Source organism: Mastomys coucha, unplaced genomic scaffold, assembly GCF_008632895.1.
Source record: "Mastomys coucha isolate ucsf_1 unplaced genomic scaffold, UCSF_Mcou_1 pScaffold4, whole genome shotgun sequence".
Lineage (NCBI taxonomy): Eukaryota > Metazoa > Chordata > Mammalia > Rodentia > Muridae > Mastomys > Mastomys coucha.
The window spans coordinates 46270944-46295956 of record NW_022196910.1 but is presented as its reverse complement, the minus strand read 5'-3'; the positions used below and the strand labels follow the sequence as shown (position 1 = coordinate 46295956).

Sequence of the window (25013 nt, the reverse complement as noted above, 5' to 3'; positions counted from 1 at the left end):
TAACATACTTTTCCAGAAAGCACATCACACCCTTTTGTATATAGAAATGCTAGATAATGCCTCCAGTTATGCATGGGGGCTATATCAAACAGCAAACCGATCAACAGAAAGTGTAAATGTGTACCACAAGACCCTAGTGTGGGAAGAGAGTCCTTAGCTGTATGGAAGTTAACAGGAGGCAGAGCTCCTTCCAGTGGAGGGTGTTTGTTGGAGGTCTTCAGTCTGACATCACTTTCCAGCTTTCTGCACGTGGTTGCAAAGTAGGGAGAGTATTTGTGTAGTTCTTACTAATAATTTAACAAGTGGATTCACAGGTGTAAGTCTTGTGGAATAAGGAATGACTGTGTTTACCCTTTCCCATTCTTGTCAGTCACTCACTCAGTCAGCGCCTTTTAAACCTTCAGTAGTTCTCCTAACTTGTCTCTAGTCCAGCTAACTAATGATTGGCTCTTCCAAAGCCTTGGTTGTAATGGCTCTTCTGGAAGGCATGTCTACTCATTGGTCTTCCTGACTGTCCCATATGCTTTTTGGTAGCTTTCCATTACACTTGGTCTAGAATCTGAAGCCCTTCTATGTTATACTGACCTTTTAAGTTCCTGTCTCTTGCTTACTTGGCATCATTTTTCCCCTTTCCAGAATAATTTTGTCTTCTCTTTATGTCTCAGTTTTCCTTGTGGAGCCCTTATTCCTGTTTGCTGGACATCTTATCTGGATGTGATCCTTTCTTTTACATTTTTTAGTGTGTGTGTGTGGGGGGGGGTATATGCATAAGCATATGGCATGTGTCTAGGCATGGGGGCGGCGTCCTGTATAGGTCAGAATAAGGACTTAGATCTCTTGGAGCTTGAGTTAACAGTTGTGAGCCACCCGCAGTGGGTGGAGGCTGGGATCCAAACTCTTGGTCCTTATGGCTAAGCACTCTTGACCACTTAACCATTTCTCCCTCTGCAGTATTCTTGATGATACATTGCTTTACTCTGTGGTATTTATGTCAGTTCATAATTATGCAAGTGCTTGTTCATATATGGAGCTTTACTACTTAATTTTCTTTACTAGATTGTGCTGTAAATTCTGAAACAACAGGGACTTGCATGTGATTTGGCTAGCCCATATAATCTATGGCATTTGTAGAATGTCTGGTGTGTTGATTTCTCAGTACATGATTACTGAATACTTGAGATCGATTCCAGCATTAGCCTGCGTTTCCACTATCTCTGACTTTTTTTCCTCCGCTTGTTTCTGTGCTCCAACACATTGCACAGATAGGCAGTCCTGAAGTGCTCTGCAGTTCCCTCCACCACCCTTCCCAAAGGAAAGCTAAAGTCCTGGGACTGCTTCCCCACTTGCTTTCCCTTGTGCTCTTGATCTCACATCTGAACTTCCAGATGCCTTGTGTGATGTGAGTGTTTGAATTGTCAGAGTAAGATTTGTTTTGTTAAGGCAGGCAGTGGTGGCGCACGCCTTTAATCCCAGCGCTTGGGAGGCAGAGGCAGGCGGATTTCTGAGTTCGAGGCCAGCCTGGTCTACAGAGTGAGTTCCAGGACAGCTAGAGCTACACAGAGAAGCCCTGTCTCGAAAAACCAAAAAAGAAAACAAAAAGTTTTGTTAAGACAGGATCTCAAGTTGCTTTGTCTAGTCTCAACTTATTTAGCTGAGTGTGACCTTGACCTTGCTCCTTTTGAGCATACCTCCCAATTGACAGAACTACTGAAGCACACAAAAGACAAAGTAGACTGACGGACTGGCAGAAATGGGAAGGGGTAAACACCGTCCTTAGGCTTACACCTGGGAATTCACTTGTTAAATTAGTAATTGGAGGTGTGCATTGACATGCCGGGTGATTAGATAAAACTAATAAACTCTTGAAAAAATTGTAAGGATGAGATTGTCTATGTCTGTCCCAACAAATGAGAAAGAAGACTGTGTGAGTGTCATCTCTGCCTTTGAGTAAAAGAATGTATCCATTCTTTTATCTAGTAGAACCACCAACACCCACCTTGTTATTTACCTTGTTTTTTGGATTGTCTACTCTTTTTTCAATTACATTGATGGTTATTGTTTCTGGACTGGACAGTTGGTATTCTATAAACCATGAGAGATTATAAACTACTATTTAAACATTTACTGTATCTTTTCAAGATTTTGTGTGGTGGTTTGAGTAAGGCTGGCCCCCCCATAGGCTTATATTTGAATGATCAGTCACTAGGATGTGGAACTGTTTGAAAGGATCATACGGGCTAGGGGTCATGGCCTTGTTGGAGCAGGTGTGTCACACTGGGTAGCTTTGAGGTTTCAAAAGCCAGATCCAGTCTCTTTCTCTCTGCCTGTGGATCAGGATGTAAAACTTGCATGCATGTCTCCATGCTGCGCTCCGTGATAATGACTCACACCCCGGAACTGTAAGCAAGCCCCTAGTTAAATACTTTTTCTTATTAGAGTTGCCTTGGACATGATGTCTCTTTACAGCATAATAGTGACTAAGACATTTTTATACCTACATTAAAATGTGTTATGCGGCTTTCCCACTTCAGAATATTAATCAAAATTTTGATTTCAATATTATTTTATTTTATCATGGGAAGAACTTCAAAAAGTCTAACTTATCTCCTGTTGTCTTGTGAACCTAAGGGTTTTTTTTCTTTAGCAGTTTTATGGAACTTGAGAAAAATTGAGTCACGTGCTTTTATGTAGTTTAAAACTGACATTGTTGTTAAATGAGTATTGATTCCTAATTACAATGTTTTAAATTTTTAAAAAAGATTTATTTCATGTATATGAGTACACACTGTAGCTGTACAGATAGTTGTGAACCTTCACCTGGTTGTTGGGAATTGACTTTAGGACCTCTGCTCTCTCTGGTCGACCCAGCTTGCTCAGTACCTGCTCACTCTGGCCCAAAGATTTATTTATTTGTTTTTTTTTTTTTCGAGACAGGGTTTCTCTGTATAGTCCTGGCTGTCCTGGAACTCATTCTGTACCAGGCTGGCCTCGCACTCAGAAATCTGCCTGCCTCTGCCTCCCAAGTGCTGGGATTAAAGGCATGCGCCACCACTGCCCAGCGTCAAAGATTTATTTATTATTATATGTAAGTACATTATAGCTGTCTTCAGACCCACAAGAAGAGGGCGTCACTTCATTTCAGATGGTTGTGAGCCATCATGTGGTTGCTGGGACTTGAACTCAGGACCTTTGGAAGAGCAGTCAGTCGTTGAGCCATCCCACCAGCCCAAGGATAATTTTAATAATTAGGAATCAAGGGGGCTGGTGCGACAGACTGCTCTTCCAAAGGTCCTGAGTTCAAATCCCAGCTCAGCGATTAAGAGCACTGGCTGCTCTTCCGAAGGTCCTGAGTTCAAGTCCCAGCAACCACATGGTGGCTCACAACCATCCGTAATGATGTGACACCCTCTTCTTGTGAGTCTGAAGACAGCTACAGTATACTTACATATATAATAAATCTTTAAAGAATATATCCTTAAAATTACCTTAGATTAACCAAATTGTCTTGCCACCATTAGCACATAGCTTATTGACCGCATTGCCCGATTATTGCCTTAGTTTTTTACAGTTATAGCTGGGTTTCTCAGTTTAAAGAGATTTTGCCATTTCTGTGTGAAATTTTTTTTTTTTTAAAGTGGGTCTTGTTCAAATAAAAGAAAAAGGATGTTAAGTAGTTGTTATTTCAGACCATTCTCAGGAATTAGGGGAACTGTTCATTTGGCTTTAAGCTTTTTTCTTAGTGCTTTATTTAAATTTGGTTACATAATATTATCCAGGGACATTAATTTTAAGATTTATTGTTATATGTAAGTACACTGTAGCTGTCTTCAGACATACCAGAATAGGGCATCAGATCTCATTACGGATGGTTGTGAGCCACCATGTGGTTGCTGGGACTTGAACTCAGGACCTTTGGAAGAGCAGTCAGTGCTCTTAATCGCTGAGCCATCTCACCAGCCCCCAGGGACATTAATCTTAAACAGTAAATTTTTCTTAACCTAGATGGGGAAGGGGAGGAAATCTAACACTTTACATTTTCCTTTACTGAATATTCAGCCTTTTTTTTTTTTTTTTTTTTTTTTTTTTTTTTGGATTTTTCAAGACAGGGTTTCTCTGTGTAGCCTTGGCTGTCCTGGAACTCACTCTGTAGACCAGGCTGGCCTTGAACTCAGAACCGCCTGCCTCTGCTTCCCAAAGTGCTGGGATTAAAGATGTGTGCCACCACTGCCCAGCTTTTTTTGGTTTTTCAAGACAGGGTTTCTCTGTATAGCCCTGGCTGTCCAGGAACTCACTCTGTAGTCCAGGCTGGCCTCGAACTCAGAAATCTGCCTGCCTCTGTCTCCCAAGTGCTTGGATTAAAGACGTGGGCCACCACTGCCGGGCTCAACCCTCTGAGATCAAATGATAGACATCACTGTTTTTCTCAGTTTGCTTGGTTTTAAACTTTCCTTTGTCTGTGGTTCTTTTGTAAAGTTTTTGTATTATTTTGATTTTGTGTGTGTGTTTGTGTGCGTATGTGCGTGTGTGTAAGATTGTTTGCTTACATGTCTGTACTGCATACATGCCTGATGCCCTCAGAGGTCAGAAAAGGGTGTCAGATCATGTGGGACTGGACTTACAGACAGTTGTGAGCTATCATGTAGCTTCCAGGAACCAAACCCAGGTCCTCTGGAAAAGCATTAAGTACTCTTAACTGCTGAGCTGTTAAGAGCACTCTTAACGTCTGTCCAACCCCTGCCCTAGGTTCCGAGGGGAAGTGAGTATACCTCAGGTGGAACAACTTTCTAGAATCACTTCATCATTTTGATAATACATTTTGATAACTAGTAAATTGTATATGTAATATTGTAGTGTGTAATCTCCCAGTTCAACTTTCATTATATCCAAGGAAGGTATCCTAAATATTTGTGGTTAAGGTTATTGTAAATAAAATCAAAATCCCATGCTCTCTCCCACACCTCACAAAAGTAGTACAATTAATGAGAATGGAAGAACATTCAGTTAAGAAGATCTTATTAGTAAATTTGAAATCAAGATTGATCTGAGGATAATAATTATGGTTAGTGTCTGATGTAAGAGCCTGTTAGAACTTTCAAGTGCCTGTGGAGGGGTTGAAGAGGGAGGTGTATTAGAGGTTGAGAATGTGTTACTCTTGCAAAGTGCCAGCACCCACATGATAGCTCACAATAATCTGTAACCCCAGTTCCAGAAGATCCAACAGGCACACATATAGTGCACATACATGCATAGACATATATATGCATGCATATATATGTCTATGTATATATTTATACATAGACATACATATGTACATATATATACATATATATGTATATGTATAAATAAAAAATTGTAAATGCCTGTCTGTCCTTAAGTATATTCTGTTACCCCTTTCTACAGCGTTTAAATTTATGGTGACTTAAGTAGTTGAGTTTTTATAGTATACTATGTTCCTTTTGCAAAATAAAATATCACTAAATATGAAAAATGGTGTTTTGATGCTTTAAATTCTTCTGATAGGTTTATGGCTACAAATGATCTGATGACGGAGCTGCAGAAAGACTCCATCAAGCTGGATGATGACAGCGAAAGGAAAGTCGTCAAGATGATTCTGAAGTTGCTGGAGGATAAAAATGGTGAAGTGCAGAACTTAGCTGTCAAATGGTAAGCCGTGCTCTGCTTGCTCATGCCTTACAAGCTGATAGTATGCTAAGGCTGATGTGATCTTCCTTTTCTAGAAAGCTTCCTTTTGGAATTTTTGAATTACTAGTAAATGTTGACTGGTTGCATATGATTAATACAGGATACAAGGCCACACCTACTCCAACAAGGCCATGAGAGAAATCAAGACACAGTGCATTATTTTTGGTCTGTTTGAAAGCCCTACTTTAGTTGGCTTTAACAACACTTAAATGTTAAAAATGACAGCAGTAAAGACTGTGTGTTCATGCTTGAACTCACTGGAGGCAGGAGGATTGCATATTCCAAACTAGCAAGAGGTCAGTTAGGAAGCTCCTTTCTCAAAGAGGGTACAGGCTGAGAAAGAAAGACAGAAGGGAATGAGGAGAGTAAATGGCAGACAACAGTTAAAATCAAAGGGAATGTAAGATGATATTGTGGTTGTAAAGGATTGCCTGAAGTTGCAGGAATTGCAGTTGTCTCTTAGTGTTCATGTAATGAGCACCCCTTATGAGTTAGAAGCATTGTTCCATTACTACCTTATTGGGTTTGTATACAACTTTCAAATTGGTTTTCATCTAGCTGTTTACATTTTTGTTTATAAGGAAGGCCCGTAAAAGATGAAAGATTGTTGGCTGATGTAAAAGAACTTCTAGACTTGTGGTGCAGGTTTATTTAACCCTGAGACCTTTGTGAGTTGAAAATAAAACAAGTCTGTAACAGGTGCTGTGTGCTTGTCAGGATGGCTCAGCAGATAAAAGTGCTTGCTGCCAAGCTTGAAGATTTGAATGAAATCACCAGATCCCACATAGTGGAAGAAGAGAGCCAACTCCCACAATTTGTTTTCTGACTTTCACACACGTACACTGCCCTACATATATATATATATGTATATATATATATATGTACTGTAAAAACATCTAAAGTGATAAAGGATGCACAAATGGTTGGTATCGGAGCCCGAATTGTTTGAAGGTTTTTTGAGACAGGGTTTATAAATCACCAAACAAAGGCAACTTGGATGGTTTTTATTTCATCATATAGTTTACAGCCTATCACGGAACAAAGCTAAGACAGGACTCAAGGCAGGAGCTTAAAGCAGAAACCTGAGATGAAGCTCCTGCCTTTCTCTGAGGGTCACATTCAACTGCTTTTCTTACTCAACACAGGCCAGTTGCTTAGGGATGATCTGCGTATCGATAATACTGCCCACCATGGGCTGTCCCTTGACATCAATTGATGATCAAGAAGATGCCCATAGCACTGCCTGCCCGCTGGCCGGTTCTAATGAAGGCAGTTCTTCAGTTGAGGTTCCTTCTTCATTCTGTCTGTCAAGTTCACAAGGTCATACATAGTTACTAGAACAAAAATCATGGTCATGACTAAATAATAACTGATTCTTGCAGAAAAATGGTTTATACATGAATGACTGAACACTTGATGGGGAAAAATTGTCAGAGAACTTAATTGCCACTCAAAAGAAAGGTTGAAAAGTCTTCCACAAATCCCTTTTGGCTTAGTGTTCACTGCTGTGAACCAACACCACGTCCAAGACAAGTCTTATAAGGACAACATTTAATTGGGGCTGTCTTACAGGTTCAGAGATTCAGTCCTTTATCATCAAGGCAAGAGCATGGTAGCATACAGGCAGGCATGGTGCAGGAGGAGCTGGGAGTTCTACATCTTGTTCCAAAGGCAAACAGAAGACTGGCAAGGTGAAGAGATTTAGATTAATTACTTTGACAAAGGAAGTCTCAAACAACAACATGTTAATATTGAGACTAGGGTACCACATACCAGGTATTTCCCCGAGAATGTAAGGGCGAGTAGTTCTATTAGTGCTTGCATAGCTATTCTGCCCAGTTAGCTGGTCCCAGGAACAGATAATCTTGTTAATTATGAAGACATAAGATCCCACACTGGGACTGGGCAGTAGTAGTATTGCCACCTTTAATCTCCTCACTCAGGAGTTAGAGGCAGGGCATTCTCTGAGTTTTAGGTCAGCCTGGTCTACACAGAAAAAACCCTGTCTCAAAAATTTTCTTTATTACATTTGCTTATGGTTAAAAAAGAAAATATTGCACTGGGTGGTGGTGGTGCAGGCCTTTAATCCCAGCACTTGGGAGGCAGAGACAGGTGGATTTCTGAGTTCAAGGCGAGCCTGGTCTACAGAGTGAGTTCCAGGACAGCCAGGGACACACAGAGAAGCCCCCTGGGGGGACATCACGAAAATATTTTAGGCTACTTAGTAGCATTACAAAATGAAAACACTTCTAGTAACCAGCATCATGCTTCCAGTGACTGAAGTGACGAGATCACTGATGTCTTCTTTCATCTTAAGAATTTGCCTTCTATTTTAGTAAAACAATTCAGGATATAGACATTGCTAGATTCTTGTTGGAGGTTTTAGCAAGGAGGCACAGCTACTCTTGTTATCCTGACTGAAGACCCAGTATTCATCTGTTCAGGGAAGGTTGTCTTCCAGAGGGTGCAACAGCTTTCGGAGGGACACACACGGAACAGGGAGGGAGGAAGGGGACAGATGCCCCTGCAGTTAAGTGGGCCGGCAGATGGCCCAGCCAGGTGACCCTGACATCTGTAGGTTCTTCTTTAACCTAAACAGTTACACCAGCTAATACTGTGTAACTGATAAGTATTTGTTGTCTGAGGAGAAGAGCATGACCGTCTGAAAAACAAAATTCTTAGGAGGAAACTAGCAAGAGCTGTAACACTGGAGACCTTGAGCAGAGTTCTGTAGGACGTAGGTTACAGTTGTTACTGTTTGCCATACTTGAGGAGGGGACTAAGAGATAGTATTGGTGCATGTGCCAGAGCCGGTCATCCTGGTTGGGGTGGGGGACAAGTGACTTTGTTTCTTACTTTTGTCACAAGGCAGAATTTTTACAAGACTACGAATTTAAGTATTACAAGGAGCCAGAGAACATTAAGAACACTGACTCCTCTTTCAAAGGACCCAGGTTTGATTAGCACCCACATAGTGGTACACAAGCTTCTCTAACTCCAGTTCCAGGGGACCTGGCACCCTCTCTGACATGCAGGCACAAAATACTCATAAAGTAAAAATAATTGAATCTTAAGAAAGAATTTAGGTGTTACTCAGACCACAATGGATTCAAAGTCTAGCTTTACTTCCTAAGTGAGTAACTGCTGAAGTTCTCTCTGGGGGTTGAGAGTTTTCTTTGGGTGTGTGTGGAGCCTAGTGGAAATTTAGTCAGACTGTGTATGAAGGTGAATTTGTATAGTGGGAAATAGGAAGTCATTGGTTTTATTTTGATATACTTATGAAATAAATGTTAATTGGCAACAAAAGACATTGCCTGTGTGGTTAGATGATGTCTGGGTAGAGAGCCATTCTTTCGAAGGTAAAGCTGTGGGATGTTCTAGACCGCAGGAAGAAAGTGCAAAACAGAAGGCTCAGAATGGAAGCAAATAGAACAAGACAGTTGGGTCACTTATGATGATGATCAATAAGCAAATGTGCATGTGTGAATTGGCATCTTGAATATGAGGTGGAATAGCCTCTAATACGCATGTACCTCTAGTAGCTGGGCTTCTTGGGCATTTCAGTGTCACTTTTAGTGACTTACCATAGCTGCATGTGTAGCTCCACTTTCACAAAGGTAAAGTGGTTTTCTTTCCATGCTGGTACTACTATTTTTTTAATATTTAAATTTTTTAACAAAATTTTAATATTTAAAATTAATATAAAATTTTTAATATTTAATTTTTTTAACAAAAGTTTAAGATAAAATGGGAACCATCATATCAAAGTTAGACAAGACAAGCCAACAGAAAAAAAATCAATCAGTATATAGAAGTGTGCTTTAGACTTTTGTGCTCTATCGACCCATCTGCTTGTTGCTACAACAGTACTGTGCTGTTATGTTGTCATTGTTGGAGGCTTTTCCACCCAGCTTCTGCTCACTCTTAGACCACATCAGTCTGAATGGGGGAGGGAGCAGCATCCATGGCTATTTTTATTGTTTACCAGTGCCATGTCTGCTATCCCAGGTAACAGTGATAAATGTCTACAGATGTTGTCAAATGCCTCTGGAGAGCAAGGCTTGCCTTTTGGTGCTGTGATGAATAATAAATGACTTATCTTGACTTTTTTAATGAGTATTTCTGTAAAGGCCCTTGTTACTGTTTTTAATCAGTTTTCAGTTTGTCTTTAAAACACCAGCCTGTTCTTTTGGGGGTTGTGATTATGCTGAAGCTAGGGAATGTGTGAGAAGAACCCACATGCTCCCAGTTGGGTTGGGAACCACGGCTTCCCATAGCTAACACACAACAGTTACTTCAGTGCTGAATCTCTCTTTAAATCCTGACTGCTGCTGTTTGGGAGGGGAAGGTGCACGTGCATGTGCTTAGGTCAGGGTTGTTATCACCTGTCTCTTGATCACTCTCCACTCTTAGCTAGCTGAATCTGGCGCTGCCAGTCCTGCTAGCCAGTTTACCCTTGCTCTGCCTCAACTGCAGATCACCAGTAGGGCAATCCTGTACTCTGCTGGTTTGTGTAGATGTCCAGGATCCCAAGTCCATTGGTTATGCTTGTACCAACTGTTTCATCTCCTTTGCTCTCAATTTTATAATTATATTTGAGCTCTCTCTCTCTCTTTTTTAAGTAATTTTAAAAAATCTGACTTTTGCTGATTTTTTTTCTAATGTTTGTTAGGGCCTCATTGGAATTCTCTCTTTTACCTTTTAACTTTTTTTTTAATCTAAACACACAGTCATAGATTTCGCTTTAAGCACACCTTTAAGTACATCATTCTACAAATGTTTTTTCTCCAACCTTTACAGTATTTTAAAGTGTGTGTGTGTGTGTGTGTGTGTGTGTGTGTGTGTGTTGTACATACATGCTAATATGGATGTGATTTTAGGCCAGAAGTGGATGTAGGTTACCTTCATTAATCATTCTCTACCTTTTTTTTCCTTGAGATTGTCATACTATCTGTCTGTACTGCAACTCAATATATAGACCAGCTGGCCTTGAACTCACAGATATCCATCTGCTTCTGTCTCCCAGTGGTGGGATTAAAGGGGTGTACCACTACGCCCAGGTTGTTCTTGATTTTTGGGACCGCCTCTCTATGTAATCCTGGCTGGCTTGGAGCTCACAGAGACCCACTCCTGCCTCACCAAACCCAGTTTCCACCTAATGTTTTAAAGACAGGATATCTATCTGTTCTGGCTGGCCATTGAGCTCCAGAGGTCCCAGACATTTGACAACCATGCCCAGCTTTAACAGTGGTGCTAGGGATCTGAACTTGGTTCTTCATGCCAGCTTGTAATAACATAGTCATAACCCTAGCCTTCCTCCCCTTCTTCCACCCGTTAATTATTTACAAGGAAATTTAGAATCATCCTGGGGAGTGGGAGTGGAGGGGGTGCATTTAAAATATGAGTCTGCCATATGGTAGGTCTTCATTGATCCATATGTACTTGAGAAGAAAGGTGGTGTTATTGGTTAAGTGGAGATCAACATAGCTGCTGCTATTATTTAGATCTGTATCTTCTCTGGTGTTTTGGTTTCAGTTATCTGTTGGCTGAGAGGGATCTTAAGATTTCCAACTGTGGTGCTGGTTTGGCATTTCTCTTTAGTAATACCAATTTTCTTTGCATGAATTTTAAAAGTATGTGCTGTTACATATGAAATTACTGATATTTGTTTAAACAGCGAGGAAACCTTTACTCAAACTCAGCAGTAAGTTATGATAAATGTCAAGATTACTGCAGTAGGGGAGAGAGCTTGGATTCACATGTGAATAAAAGTCCCAAGTGAGGATTATAGCTAACAAGCAGGAGGAGGAGTTAGGAGATGGAAAATAACACAGGAGGAGACACGAGGGAGGGAATTCCTACTTAGTGCTTGGCTACGCATGCATACCCAGCAAAGATGGAAGCAGGGGGCAGGCAGAGCATTTATTGAAAAGAGGACCCTGGTGGTCCTGGATAAAATTGGCCCACCTTAGTCAGTGATTAGGCATACATGCTTGGAGTTGTTACGGCTTTTTGATGTTTGACTATTTTATAGTGCATCAGGAGGATTAGATGGGTTGTTTTGTTGTTTTCTGTTTGATTCCCACCTATCACATCCTTTTGGATACTTACGCAGTAATACTTGAAGTGATACAGGGACCTTCTGGGGCAGTCTGTTGTAGCCATCTGCAGCCACACATACGAATGGGTTTTCTGGAATGGGATTCAGGTCCTGAAAAAATTAAGGGTACCGGAAATGAAGGAAAGGGTTTGAAAAAATAAAACCGACACATGGTGTGCTTTCAGTCTGCCATCATTAATGAATTCTCCTTGTTACAAGCCAACAGGTAGATAAAGCAACCCCCCCCCCCCCAAGTCCGTCAGCAACTTGGTCCAATCAGCAGCTTCATCTTCAGTTTCTGGAGGCAGGACTTCCGGCATAACAGGAACTTGTATAGAGGCATGGCTATTAGCAGGAGGTTGGAGAGAGGCGTGGCTATATGTGCCAAGGTGGGGTCTGACAGAATCAGCCCTCAGCTGTAGGAGGGTCACAGTTCCTCCTTATTTATTTATTAATAATTAGCTGGACTGGGTATATTTATGCACTGTAGTCCTGCCTGGGAATTTTTCGGTGCCTTGACGATCTCACCTGTAGTTAAATATCTACTGGCAGCTCTCTTACCCGTCTTTGGAAATCATGTACAGCTAGTTTGAATTCTACAAACCAGGCTATTTCCGTGTTTAAAAAAAAACACAACCACTCGGCACATGATCTTACCTTAGGTTGAGGGTACCAGAGACTATTCCGCTGATGCACCTTATTCCCGTATAGCCAATGCCACGCACGACAAAGCCTTTATCTCCTACAATGTCAAACTGTCAGTCTCTTTGGAATCCATTCTCTCTGAAGTCCACATGAAGCAGAGCACTGGTGTGCCAGTGGGCAGATGGGCGTAGACACCTAGTTGAGTTGCAAAATAGCGGTTCCCAAGCTAGGAACCTTTTCCAACAGCTTTGTCTAGAGAACAGGCCTTTAATTTAGTTGTAGAATAGTAACTTTTAGGCTAGAAGCTCTGGGATTGAGCTCTGATTGCTCCGGGAGTAAGTGAGCTTTGATTGTCTGTAATGAACCTGCTTGAGATGAAAACTCAAAAGTTTAAAAGTAACAAGTTCAACATTATATTGAGGATGTCTCAGGCACTTTAGTTGCAAATTAGCAACGTTTAGGCCCAAGGCTTGGCCTCTAGGTGTAGAGGGAAGCTGCTGTTAACTCTTAGAAAAAGGTGGAGGCTATTTCAGCCAAGTGAACTTTGTTGGCTAATAAAATGTTTAGCCATTATTTTGGTAGAAAACATGTTTATTAAAAAGATTCTGGATCTGTATCCACTTAATAAATAAATGTTTCAGGCAGCCATTGTGTTCCAACACAAACGGAGCCTCTTCCCCACATTAAAGTGGGGCTAAGATCATACCATGTGTTAGTAAGTGGAGTGACACGCCATTTTATCATGGCATAAGAATTGGAAGTGTGTGGACGCCAATGGCAGTCCACCAGACTGATCTTTAGCATCAGACTGCAAAAATATATTTTTTAAAACAAGCAAAAAGCAAGATATGCTTTTGGAAGTAACTTTGGAGTGGAGGGCATATTCCCCCTCCTTTTATTATTAAAAAATCAAATTCTCAAAGTGCGAAATGCACATTGAGTAATTTATTGTCTCTGAGAATTATAAATTACCTCAGTAATATGTGTAACATTAAATTGTTGACAAAATGTCTTAAATGCCTGACTATAATAGTCAGTTCCATAATCTGTTTTAATCTGATTAGGAGCATTGAATATAGAAATATAATGTAGGCAATAACCAATTAATATTTTGTTTTTTATGTTAAGGCAGTTCTAATTTGAAAGCCTGAGAAGGAATTAATAGTCACATGTGTATATTTTACTTTTAGTTTTGAAATCAAAATTATATTTTAAAAATGTCAAATTATCATAAGCAATTGAAAGCTCTAATACATGTATGGTACCCATATATCAATATACAAATTAAGGCTTAATTTTAGTACTTGATAAATAGTGACTACAGCACACAATTTAATTATTTGTGCTGAGGTAGGGGGAAAATCATGAGATTAAACATGTGACTTATAATTTTTTCTCATAAAAGGGCTGTAGAAGTATATATTGTTATGGGTGTATACATAAGTTTATAGGACATATAATAGTATGTATACAAACAAATTTTAACAATTTGTTTACTTTAGATAAATACCAATTTTTGTCCTAGAAGCTTTACTAAGTAATAGGCCAAATATCAATTAATAGGTTTTAATAGCCAATTTAATTGCTGTTAGAAGAAATAGATGTTTTATAAAATATATTTATTATTTTATTATATCACCACAACTTTATGGTAAAATATTAAACTTTACTTTGAATATGAGAAGAGTTGAATTTGTATTAATGTTCTCTTTTTGTCAAAGAAATGTTGGGGACATATTTAAAACCCCACACATTTGACTATAATAGATGGCAATTGTTTACAGAAGCTTTGTGTACCTTCTGTAAAAAGCTTTTTGTCTTTTACTAGACAATATCTAACAAAGGCTTAAGTCTTGTGAACTTAAGATGCGATCTTACTCGTTTTTTTAACTTAAAATTTCTGATATAACTGAGGCTTAAATATTGAAAAAGATAATTGCCTCTGAAACATTCTCTAGAGTAATTAATACTCATTTGTAAAGGTATTGAGATTTCTTATCAGATTAGATCAATGTACACTGAAAAATTCAAAGTCTTAGCCTCTTGCACTGAAGCAGAGACAAAAATCATAAAGGCAAAATTTAAGCAAAATCTTTATTATTACCATAGCCCTATATGAAGTAACCAGGCTGGACTGTGACGTCACAATGAATTCCATAAGGCTTATGGCCTCATTAACTTTTTATAAATGTAAAAATCAGAGCCACTTTAGATCCATGATAATCAATAAACTTTAGCCAATGGAACTCTGTTAATTTTCCTGGCGATTGGCTTGGAATTAAGTCCGCATTAAGCGGCTGTGAAAATTATTAGTCTGTAATTTACTTTCATGGCCACTAGATGGCACTAAGCAGTCGCGAAAGTTTAACTTGCACCATACTGCAAAGAGAGACTGTCTGCGTGACCATGGTGGGAAGCAGTGGGGAATGTTAGGCATGGTACTGCAAAGAGTGTATCTGTCCTTGGTGGCCGCGAGACCTCTGCCACCACAGCCGCCCTGGCGTGGGACCCCATGGCAGGCATCCCACTACCAGCACCCTGGCCATGCGTACACATGGGCAAAATACAAAATGGCCACTGCTCCAGTCTCTCTGCTGGGCAGGCCCAGGGAGGAGCCAGGGCCTTTTTTTGAGAGTTGCAACCCTCTGCCCGGGCAGCCACATCCGGGCCGAGGCACCACTGTCCGCCTGCCCACTGTGCTTGGCCAGGGCGGGAAGCCTAGTGCAAATCTATGTTTTGGGCGCATAGGATGCCTCTCAGGAAGTCGCCTTGCGCCCTGTGCCATCACCTGTATTGCAGAGTTCCTGCTGTGCAACTCTGCTGCGGCCAGACCAATTACCTCCCTGCTCGGCAAGCACACAACTCTAACCCCCCACCATCCAGCAGACTGGCTCTTTAGCTGCGCCCCTAGCAGCGCCCCAAATAGCTTTTAAACTGGATGGGGCCTGCACCGCTCGGGCTGCACTTTGCTTAGAACCCCTGACACCCACACACAGCCTTTCTGCTGAGTTCGCTGTGGGGCTCGAGTTACCCCAGGAACAATAGGACCAGAACAATAGGACCACTCCGCCTCTCTGGGGTCACCCTTTGTCCAGTGTAGCACAGCTCGGGGAGCCTAGAATGGCCACACTGCCACAAAAGCACCCAGCGGCCTCCTCCCCGCAGTGTTTTTGCTGGGGCTGGGCTCTCGTCCCTGACTACTGCCTCTTTGTTCGTATTGGGAGGGAGCGCAGTGCCTCCAGCCGCCATGTTAACCACATGTAAATGCCACTAAGACAAGACACAGACTCTTCAAGAAAAAGACAGACACAGACCGGACCATAACACAGAGTTGAAGACTAGGAATTTCTTTTGAATAAGCCATAGAGAAAGCAATGTCTCTCGGTTTCTCAGTGTATCTAGGATAGCTCTGAAATCCATTTTCTTTCTCCTTTTGATTCTTCTATACATATATTTTGTTTTGCTTTTATATTATTTATTATGCCCTACCTTGCCTTCTTGTGTGTAGGTCTTAGGCTACAGGACCACCACCTGTTTCCAATCCTGTCACTACCGAACCCCTAAGTTGAGACCAGTGTAATCTCAATTTACCTCGGCAAACCTGCGTTCCATCTTTGTTTCTTGAGAAATTTCTCTGAGGTAGTGATGCTCCTTTCTTCCTCATTTCCAGCCCCACGTTGGGCGCCACCTGTAGCTGCTTGCAGCCACACATATGAATGGGTTTTCTGGAATGGGATTCAGGGCCTGAAAAAATTAAGGGTACTGGAAATGCAGGAAGGGGTTTGAAAAAATGAGACCGACACATGGTGTGCTTTCAGTCCACCATCATTAATGAATTCTCCTTGTTACAAGCCAACAGGTAGCCCAAGTCCGTCAGCAACTTGGCCCAATCAGCAGCTTCATCTTCAGTTTCTGGAGCCGGGACTTCCAGCGTAACAGGAACTTGTAGAGAGGCGTGGCTATATGTGGCAAGGCGTAGTCTGTCAGAATCAGCCCTCAGCTGTAGGAGGGTCAGTCTGTTACCTGCCTGAAAGGTTCAAACTGTCACTAAAGATACATCGAACTTGCATTCTCCATTGATTCTCTTGTTTTTATAAATGCACAAGTAATTATCTAGAGGAAGTAAGTCTGCCCTGGAGAAAGTAATATTGAATGTGAAAGCTTTAGCAAATTGTAAAGTAGTGCCTTTATATCTCATAGTTATGAGTTTTTTACCTCCCTGGCTTGATAGTAAATCTTCAGTTATAAGGTTTGTACCTTCATCACGAATCTTGAATAACAATGGTTTCTTGATGAATATAATATTCATATACCAAAGATGCCTGCTATATGCTAGAGTGTTTAGGCAGGACTTCTATCCTTGTGGAGGCGTTTGAATAGCAGAAGTAATAGAAACATGAACAGTATAAAACAGAAGTTGTGCAGTGTGCTTTTTGAGTACATAATAGGTCTAGAAGTTTTCATTATGCTTTTAAATTTAAATTTTAGATGGGAAATTAAAAGAAGCTCAAACAATAACAAGAAAGGCCAGAGTTGGCAATGTAACAGTGAATGGGCCTTTTCTTAGAGGTGAATCATGATGGGAGCAGACCTTGATAATTAGAGCCGTGTGTGTGTGTGTCTGTGTGTCTGTGTGTGTCTGTGTGTGTGTGTATGAAGGGGAGGTGTGCAGGAAAGAAATCATCTTCAGTGCCTTGTTGGAAATCAATAGGGAAACATTGGAAACCAACAACAAGGAATTGCACCAGTCACTTCCCTTCATACTTATTTATGTCATTTATGACAAAGGGGTCCATAGTTAGTGACAGTTACTAGACAAGATTACTATTTCTACTCTTTGTTTTGTGTTTATCTAAATGTTAAGAGCATTTCCTTCTTTCTCTTGCAGTCTTGGTCCTTTAGTGAGTAAAGTCAAAGAGTACCAAGTAGAGACGATTGTAGACACCCTCTGCACAAACATGCTTTCCGACAAGGAGCAGCTTCGAGATATTTCCAGCATTGGCCTTAAAACAGTCATTGGAGAACTTCCTCCAGCTTCCAGTGGTGAGCAAGAATGGTTTTCTTTCTACATGGAGATACATCCTCCCTGGGTTCCCAAGGCACAGAGGGGTGATTTGAAGCCTCATTTTTCTTAAAACATAAATGTAACTTTTAAGAAAATGGATTTTATTAAGTGTATTGTGTGTCAGTTCTGAAGGATATTTATGGTGCAGGGTGTTCGCTGTGTAGTCTCTGCAGTGGGGGAAATTTAGAAGTCTGAAAATTATTGTCCTAACTGTGAATGGGGGAAATGATCATCTCCCTGCTTTGTGGGGAGATTTCAAATTGGTAATATCATGTGAGCATTGTTCTCACTCATTAGTAAATTCTAATAATTGACTATCTTGTTACAATCATTTCTGTCTCTGTTGCTTCTCTTAGTGTAAACATCACACAGTTGAAATGTATGGAGATTTAAATCACCACCCAGAGTTTTGAGTTTCTGGTTGGTTAAAGATTCAAATAGTTTGGAGGGTGCTCTGAATATGACTGCATGATAAAGCATGCCTACTATGCATGAGGCTCTTGGTTCCATCCCTAGCACCACAAGGAGAAAAACAATTCTTTCCATCTGAAACTGGTGCTGTTTGTGCCAGAGCATACCAGTGTTGCTTGACTCTCTTCAGGCAGCCTTGCAGTCTGAGTAATGAAGGGCATTACTCTCGCCATCTTCCTGTTGCACAGTCTTCATTTTTTCCCTCATGCAAGATTCATTTAGTTGGCTTTAACAAGATAGTTAAATAGGTTTTTGAACTATTGAGATTTTAACTTTCACATTGAGTTACCTCTTCCCCTTTCCTGGCATTTGTAAACCATGACCTACTTTAAAGTGAAGGGGTGCAGTGTGTAATGCACGCAGCATCTTTCCCTTTGGTCAAGTGACTGACTAAAGCTTAAATTAAACCTATTTTTTTCTTTTAAAGCAACTATTTAAGTATTGGAGTGCAAACTCAACAGAATTTGAAGGCCGTTGTTAGAGAGAACTCAAGAACAGAAAAAATTTTGGTGCCTTCAGTCAATGTAGCGATTTGTGTGCCATACACTGCAGGCTTTGTAGCTAGCATTCATTCATGGGAAGATCTGAGTAGTGGTACTCGTCATATTTCCTGTACTCCTTTTGTAGTTGTTAACTTCTGATTCTTGGTCAGGTCCAATGAGGTATTCTAACTTTTTTTCTTAGCAAGGATCTCTTAAAGGCCTTTGAATTTTAGCTTGTTGAATATTTGGCAACTAATGCGGTTATGAATTTTAACACACTTAAAATTTTTATTTACTCTTGCAGGCTCTGCATTAGCTGCTAATGTATGTAAAAAGATTACTGGACGCCTTACCAGTGCAATAGCAAAGCAGGAAGATGTGTCTGTTCAGCTAGAAGCCTTGGATATTATGGCTGACATGCTGAGCAGGTAAATGTCCATTGTATGTTTGTAATGCATGTATTATAAATATTGTGTTCATTATTGATATTTTTCTTTGGTTAATATAATAAAACTTGGCCTAGATTTCTGTGGTTGGGGGTAAAGGAAATGTAAGGTGTGTATCACAGATTTTTTTTTTTTAAAGATTTATTTTATGTATGTGAGTACATCGTTGCTCTCTTCCGACACACCAGAAGAGGACGTCAGATCCCATTAAGATGGTTGTGAGCCACAATGTGGTTGCTGGGATTTGAACTCAGGAAAGAGCAGTTGGTGCTTTTGACCGCTGAGCCATCTCCATCCCATCACAGATTTCTTTGATTCTGAAATTTTGTGATTAAACATTTTTTAAATAGTTTATGTTTATTATTGTTATGCCATTCGTCTGCTTAAGTGAGGAGGTGCTTTACTGAAAGTCACAAGTCTGCAGCTAAACAAGTGCCAGCATTAGCAGTCAGATTTATGCTGCGTGTTTGGGGTGGAGGGTTGAATTCTGGTCATTTGTTGCTCTCCAACTTTCTATAGCAACAGGCTGAGGAAATAAATCTTTAAGGCCACTTCAATTTCAGTGTATCCTTGTTTCTAATAATGATTAGTGCTTGTGGGTTTTATTTGTACTTAATTTAAGTTTAAAAATAGTTGAGCACTTTGATATAGAAAGATGTGTGTATATTAAATATCTGCAGTGAGGGCTCTTATTACTCCAGGCACACAGGACAGAGTACACAGACTTTTACTCTAGGAATGGAAATGGCTGAAAGGCCAAACAAGAGTCAAGATTAAGTGAGACTGTATTCAGTGACACTTTTATGGGAATAGTTTAAAGACTAGGTGGCACTTGGGTAACTACATGTGCTGAGATATGGAGTGCACACATGTAGGAGTATTGAAGCAGAGGTCTTACTGAGCTCATTTGCCACGACATGGAATAAATACAAAGGCAGTAGAACTCCCTTGAATTGGTCCTGCTGAGGTGGGCTTTAAGTGTGTAAGGTGTAACTGGTGAGCAGTGGTAGCCCATATGTGACTCTCTTATTCACACTGTTGGCATATGGTACTATGAATACTGTTGGCTGATTTAGCTGTGTGTGCTGAGGTGATTGGGAATTTTGGGAGCAAGTGAACCAGTAAAACTGGGTGTGACAAAAAGAACCAGAGAGAAGGGAGGATAAAGGGATGCTGGGCTTTTGGTGGTGTAGGCACTCAAGTAAAATACATTGATGTCTTGGAAGGAGGAAAGTGACAAGATCATTGTGCATTTGGTTTCTTTTGTTTGGTGTTTTGCCAGCCATTTCGTTAGCCAGCCTGTAGTAGTAATATGGGCCTCACTCCTAGGAGTTATTTGGGGAAGCACATTTCAGATCTGTATATATTTAGCTTAGGGTTTGTGGTTGCACTGAAAGGAATAGTGAGAATTCAGCTTTTCTCTTTCATTGTGAGTTCTGATCTGTCTCCCCAGTTTGTTTAGAGTCTAGACATACTGCTAGTGCTCTGGCATGTTGAATTTATTTGTTTTTGTTTCTTTCCCTTTTTTTTTTAAGGCAAGGAGGACTGCTTGTTAATTTCCATCCTTCAATTCTGACCTGTCTGCTTCCCCAGCTGACCAGCCCTAGACTTGCAGTGAGGAAAAGAACAATTATTGCTCTTGGCCACCTAGTTATGAGCTGCGGAAATATAGTTTTTGTAGACCTTATTGAACATCTGTTGTCAGAGTTGTCCAAAAATGACTCCATGTCAACAACAAGGACCTACATACAGTGTATTGCTGCTATTAGTAGGCAAGCTGGTCATAGAATAGGTAAGACGTTCTAATGTGCTTCAAAGTTGTCTGTTTATTTCAAATGTATGTATGTTGTTTGTGCATGGTTCGTGCGTGCATGGTATGTGTAACACATCATCTTGTATGTGGAGGTGAGAGGGGAACTCTGGAGTTGGTTTTCTCCTTCACATGTACATGGGTTTTGGGATTCAAACTCAGGCCTCTGGGCTTGTGCAGGCACCTGTGTCCTCTGAGCACATCACTTGCTGGCCCCTAAAATTGTCTCATACAATTTTTTTTTTTTAAGTGTGTAGTTTTAAGAGGCAATATTTTTTTCCTAGGTGAATACCTTGAAAAGATAATTCCTTTGGTGGTAAAATTTTGTAATGTAGATGATGATGAATTAAGAGAATACTGCATTCAAGCTTTTGAATCATTTGTGAGAAGGTAAGTTTTTAAGATCTTTTTATTTAAAAATTTTCCCTGAAGAATAGAGTAGTTATAAAAAGAGAAATAGCATATAGGATTTCACATATTTGCTTTTCCATTAAATAGTAATTATTACTAATGTGATATTTGTAGCAAATGCCATCTTACTATTGTAAACTCTAGCAGCCTCATTTACTTTGAAAATATTTAGCATTGTTAGAGTTTAAAATAGTCAAACATTTTTGTTTACTTTTACCTCTAAGAGGGAAGAAATACCAGAATAGTAGTATAGCTTGTCCCTGGAACAAGGTGAACTTTCTGAAGGGAAGAATAATAGATTGCCTTTTCAACCTTACATTTTAGACCTGTCATACCTGTTTTGCCAATATAGTGGTTCTTAATTTGGAAGCTGGACTCTAATATTATTTTAAATCTTAATAAAAATTATGTCAAACCAGTGTTAGCCGAATGTCTGCCTGTGACTGATAGCACTTGTCTGGACGGTGTCTTGATCCTAACTGGTTTTAGTCTGGACTTGTACTTCTACCTCATGATTTAGAGGAACATCTTTATAGCCAAGCCGTTTTAAAATATCTTTAAATATTTGTGCTATGTGTATGTATGCATCATGGGTACTCCTGGAAATCAGCAGAAAGCATCAGAGTTCTGGAACTAGAGTTAAAGGCGGGTGTAAACCGCCATGTGGATGCTGGGGAATTGAATGCAGGCCCCCTTCAAGAACAGTTGAGTGCTCTTAATCACCAAGTTGCCCCCCCCAGCCTCCATGGTAGAAAGTTGGAAATGTTGAAATTCATTTCTGTCCAGTTTATGAAGAACTACAAATTGCCCCTTTAATTTTGACTCTGTGGGCATATATGCATTTTCATTGATTCTTAGCATACAGTGAGAAGACCATCCTAAATGCGGGCTCACTAACAACTTTACTGCTTCCACTTGAACAGTATAGTTAAAATACGTATATGGTATATGTATAGGGTTGCAAATTCTAAAATTCAAGATTGTTTGAAAGATAAATGTTTGCAGACATGAAGCTTGTGGGACAAAAATGTAATTGGTCAGATACCACTTTGCTATTATTCCCTCCCTGATGCAGGGAGGGAAGTACAGTTTGTGTGTGTATTTTTTTAAGCAGCTCTTACCTTTATATTTAGATGCCCTAAGGAAGTTTATCCTCATGTTTCTACCATTATAAACATTTGTCTAAAATACCTTACCTATGATCCAAATTACAATTACGATGATGAAGATGAAGACGAGAATGCTATGGATGCTGATGGTGGAGACGACGATGATCAAGGTATTCAGATGGTGTACAGGAGCTGTCGTTGTGTCCTGCCAGAAGTCAGGCTCAGGGTGGGGGGGACACTTAACTGGGTACTGTACCTTAGTTTTTTACCTTAGGAGTTGTCTTTTTCCTTGTGATGCTCAAGCCTAGCATAGGCATAGTAGTGGAGAACCATTCTACACTTTATATTTTTTATAAAACATTTGGTGTTTTAAAATAATTCAGAATAGTTTGGTTGATATTGAAAAATCCTGCATATTGTTTGAGACCCTGTTTAATGTACATGAATAATATAAATATCTCTGTGGCTTATGTGGTTAAAGTCGGGCTGCCTTGTAATGTTTCAAGGGTATAGTTATTGCTATTTGTTTGGAAGAATTATAATACTTAAATGGGTAGATTACTAAGTATATGGGTTGGTAGATTCCTGTTATTCTTTTTGTTGTTGTTGTTGTTGTTGTTGTTGTTGTTGTTGTTGTTGTTGTTGTTTGAGACAGGGTTTCTCTGTGTAGTCCTGGCTGTCCTGGAACTCACTCTGTAGACTAGGCTGGCCTCGAACTCAGAAATCCGTCTGTCTCTGCCTCCCAAGTGGTGGGATTAAAAGCGTGTGCCACCACCGCCCGGCTCTGTTATTCTTATAAGACTTTAATTTGATTGTGTAAATTTATGCAATAACTTTCTTATCAAATCTGTAATTTAACTCATCTAAAACCAAGCATACGAACATTCCCACCTCAGTCTATTCCTACAGCAAGCCCATTCTCTCCACGATAGATCTCAAACAAGTGCTCGCTGACTAGTAAGTTCACTTCTTACCCTTCTGTCTTGATGCAGTCCAGTAGTGGACAAGGTTGCAAACGGCTGCCATTGTTTAGCTATTACTTTTATTTACCACATCTCTCTGCTGTCTGTCTTCTGTTCTGCTTCTTATTAAACTCTTAGCAATAAATATAGATATGCTTGAGCCGTTGTATTCACCTGTAATACTTCATTTTTCTTTGGATAAATGGATCATCTCAATTAGATTGTTGTTAAATGGCAAGCATTTTCTTAATGAAGGATAGATGTCCAGACAGATTGAGTAAAAAGTTGAAAAAAAAAATGGTTTTGTTCCAGTAGCACATAAGGTTCAGTGAAAAGCTCAAAGCCAGTGACAGGATTCTTTCTTCTCACAGAAAATTAATCATAACTATTGTTTTTATTAGATCTATAACCAAATCCAGTTTTGTAGTTTTCTTATAAATGCCCTTTGGTTGATTTTTCTCCTCCTACTGAGTCTTGACTCTGGTTCAAAGCTTGAGGAATTTGAGTTTAAACAGATTCAGTGAGAAGATTGTAAGCAAATGTAACAAGACAGTGCTTAGGCAATTAAAATAGTAGTGGCTGTAACAAATGCTGTGTATGCTAAGCTGTTTTGACTAAGTGTCTTGGTTAAGAGCAGCAGCTCACTGTGTGCTGAGTTATGTACTCTGTATACCTACCATTAATAGCCTGTTCCGCGTTTTAACTTCCCTTTAGGGAGTGACGATGAATACAGTGATGATGATGACATGAGTTGGAAAGTGAGGCGCGCAGCTGCTAAGTGCCTGGACGCAGTAGTTAGCACACGGCATGAGATGCTCCCGGAATTCTACAAGACCGTCTCTCCTGCACTGATCTCCAGATTTAAAGAGCGTGAAGAAAATGTAAAGGCAGATGTTTTTCATGCATACCTTTCTCTTTTGAAGCAAACTCGTCCAGTGCAAAGTTGGCTGTGTGACCCTGATGCAATGGAACAGGGAGAAACACCCTTAACAATGCTTCAGAGTCAGGTTAGTGTATGCGTGTGCTCTGAAAGCCACCAACAGTGATGTTTTACAAATTGTTCTTAGGTGCCAGATCATATAGGGAAACTCAAAGTTAATGGCTTTCGTATTACTTTTAAATCATTGGTTGTTGTAAACCATTACTTATAAACCAAAGGATGGCATAAAAGTGGATGGATGGACAGATAGACAGGCAGATAGATAGGATGGTATAAAAGTAGATGGATGGATGGGTGGGTGGATGGAAGGAAGGAAGACAGATACAAACTTATAGATGATAAATGTCTGTATATCTACTGATAGATGATATATAGACAGATAGACAGACATAGAAGCATTGAGCATAGAGAAATTGCTTACTAGAGCCATGAGGAATTCTGAAGATTCTGTATTTCTTAGATCATTTTTCTTGGTGAGATTTATCTGTTGGGCAAAGAGTATTTAATCTTGTTCTACTTTTTTTATTGCATTATTAGATTTTTTTAGGGTCCCTGTTTATAGCCGTGTATCTATGACTTGTTAGTAAAGACTATACTTGAGTTTTGCTAAACGTAAGAACATGTAGATCAGATATCTGAATTCTGCCCCTGCTGCTTGTACCTTTGAGGGATGGTGTCACTCTTTTTTTTTTTAAATATTGTTTTCTTTTTTTTTTTTTAAATATTTATTTATTATTATAAATAAGTACATTGTAGCTGTCTTTAGACACACCAGAAGAGGGTGTAAGATCTCATTATGGGTGGTTGTGAGCCACCATGTAGTTGCTGGGATTTGAACTCAGGTCCTTTGGAAGAGCAGTCAGTGCTCT

General features: G+C 40.0%; 1 protein-coding gene across 1 annotated transcript in view; it reads left to right on the top strand.

Annotated features, from left to right (window-relative positions):
• The window catches only part of Cand1 (cullin associated and neddylation dissociated 1), a 44348-nt gene that overhangs the window by 7736 nt on the left and 11599 nt on the right, over nucleotides 1-25013 (top strand). Inside the window, 7 exon segments of the mRNA XM_031349458.1 lie at nucleotides 5521-5664; nucleotides 17337-17491; nucleotides 18771-18894; nucleotides 20448-20704; nucleotides 21007-21112; nucleotides 22267-22412; nucleotides 23919-24246. Of these exon segments, the coding sequence (XP_031205318.1) occupies nucleotides 5521-5664; nucleotides 17337-17491; nucleotides 18771-18894; nucleotides 20448-20704; nucleotides 21007-21112; nucleotides 22267-22412; nucleotides 23919-24246 (1260 nt within the window).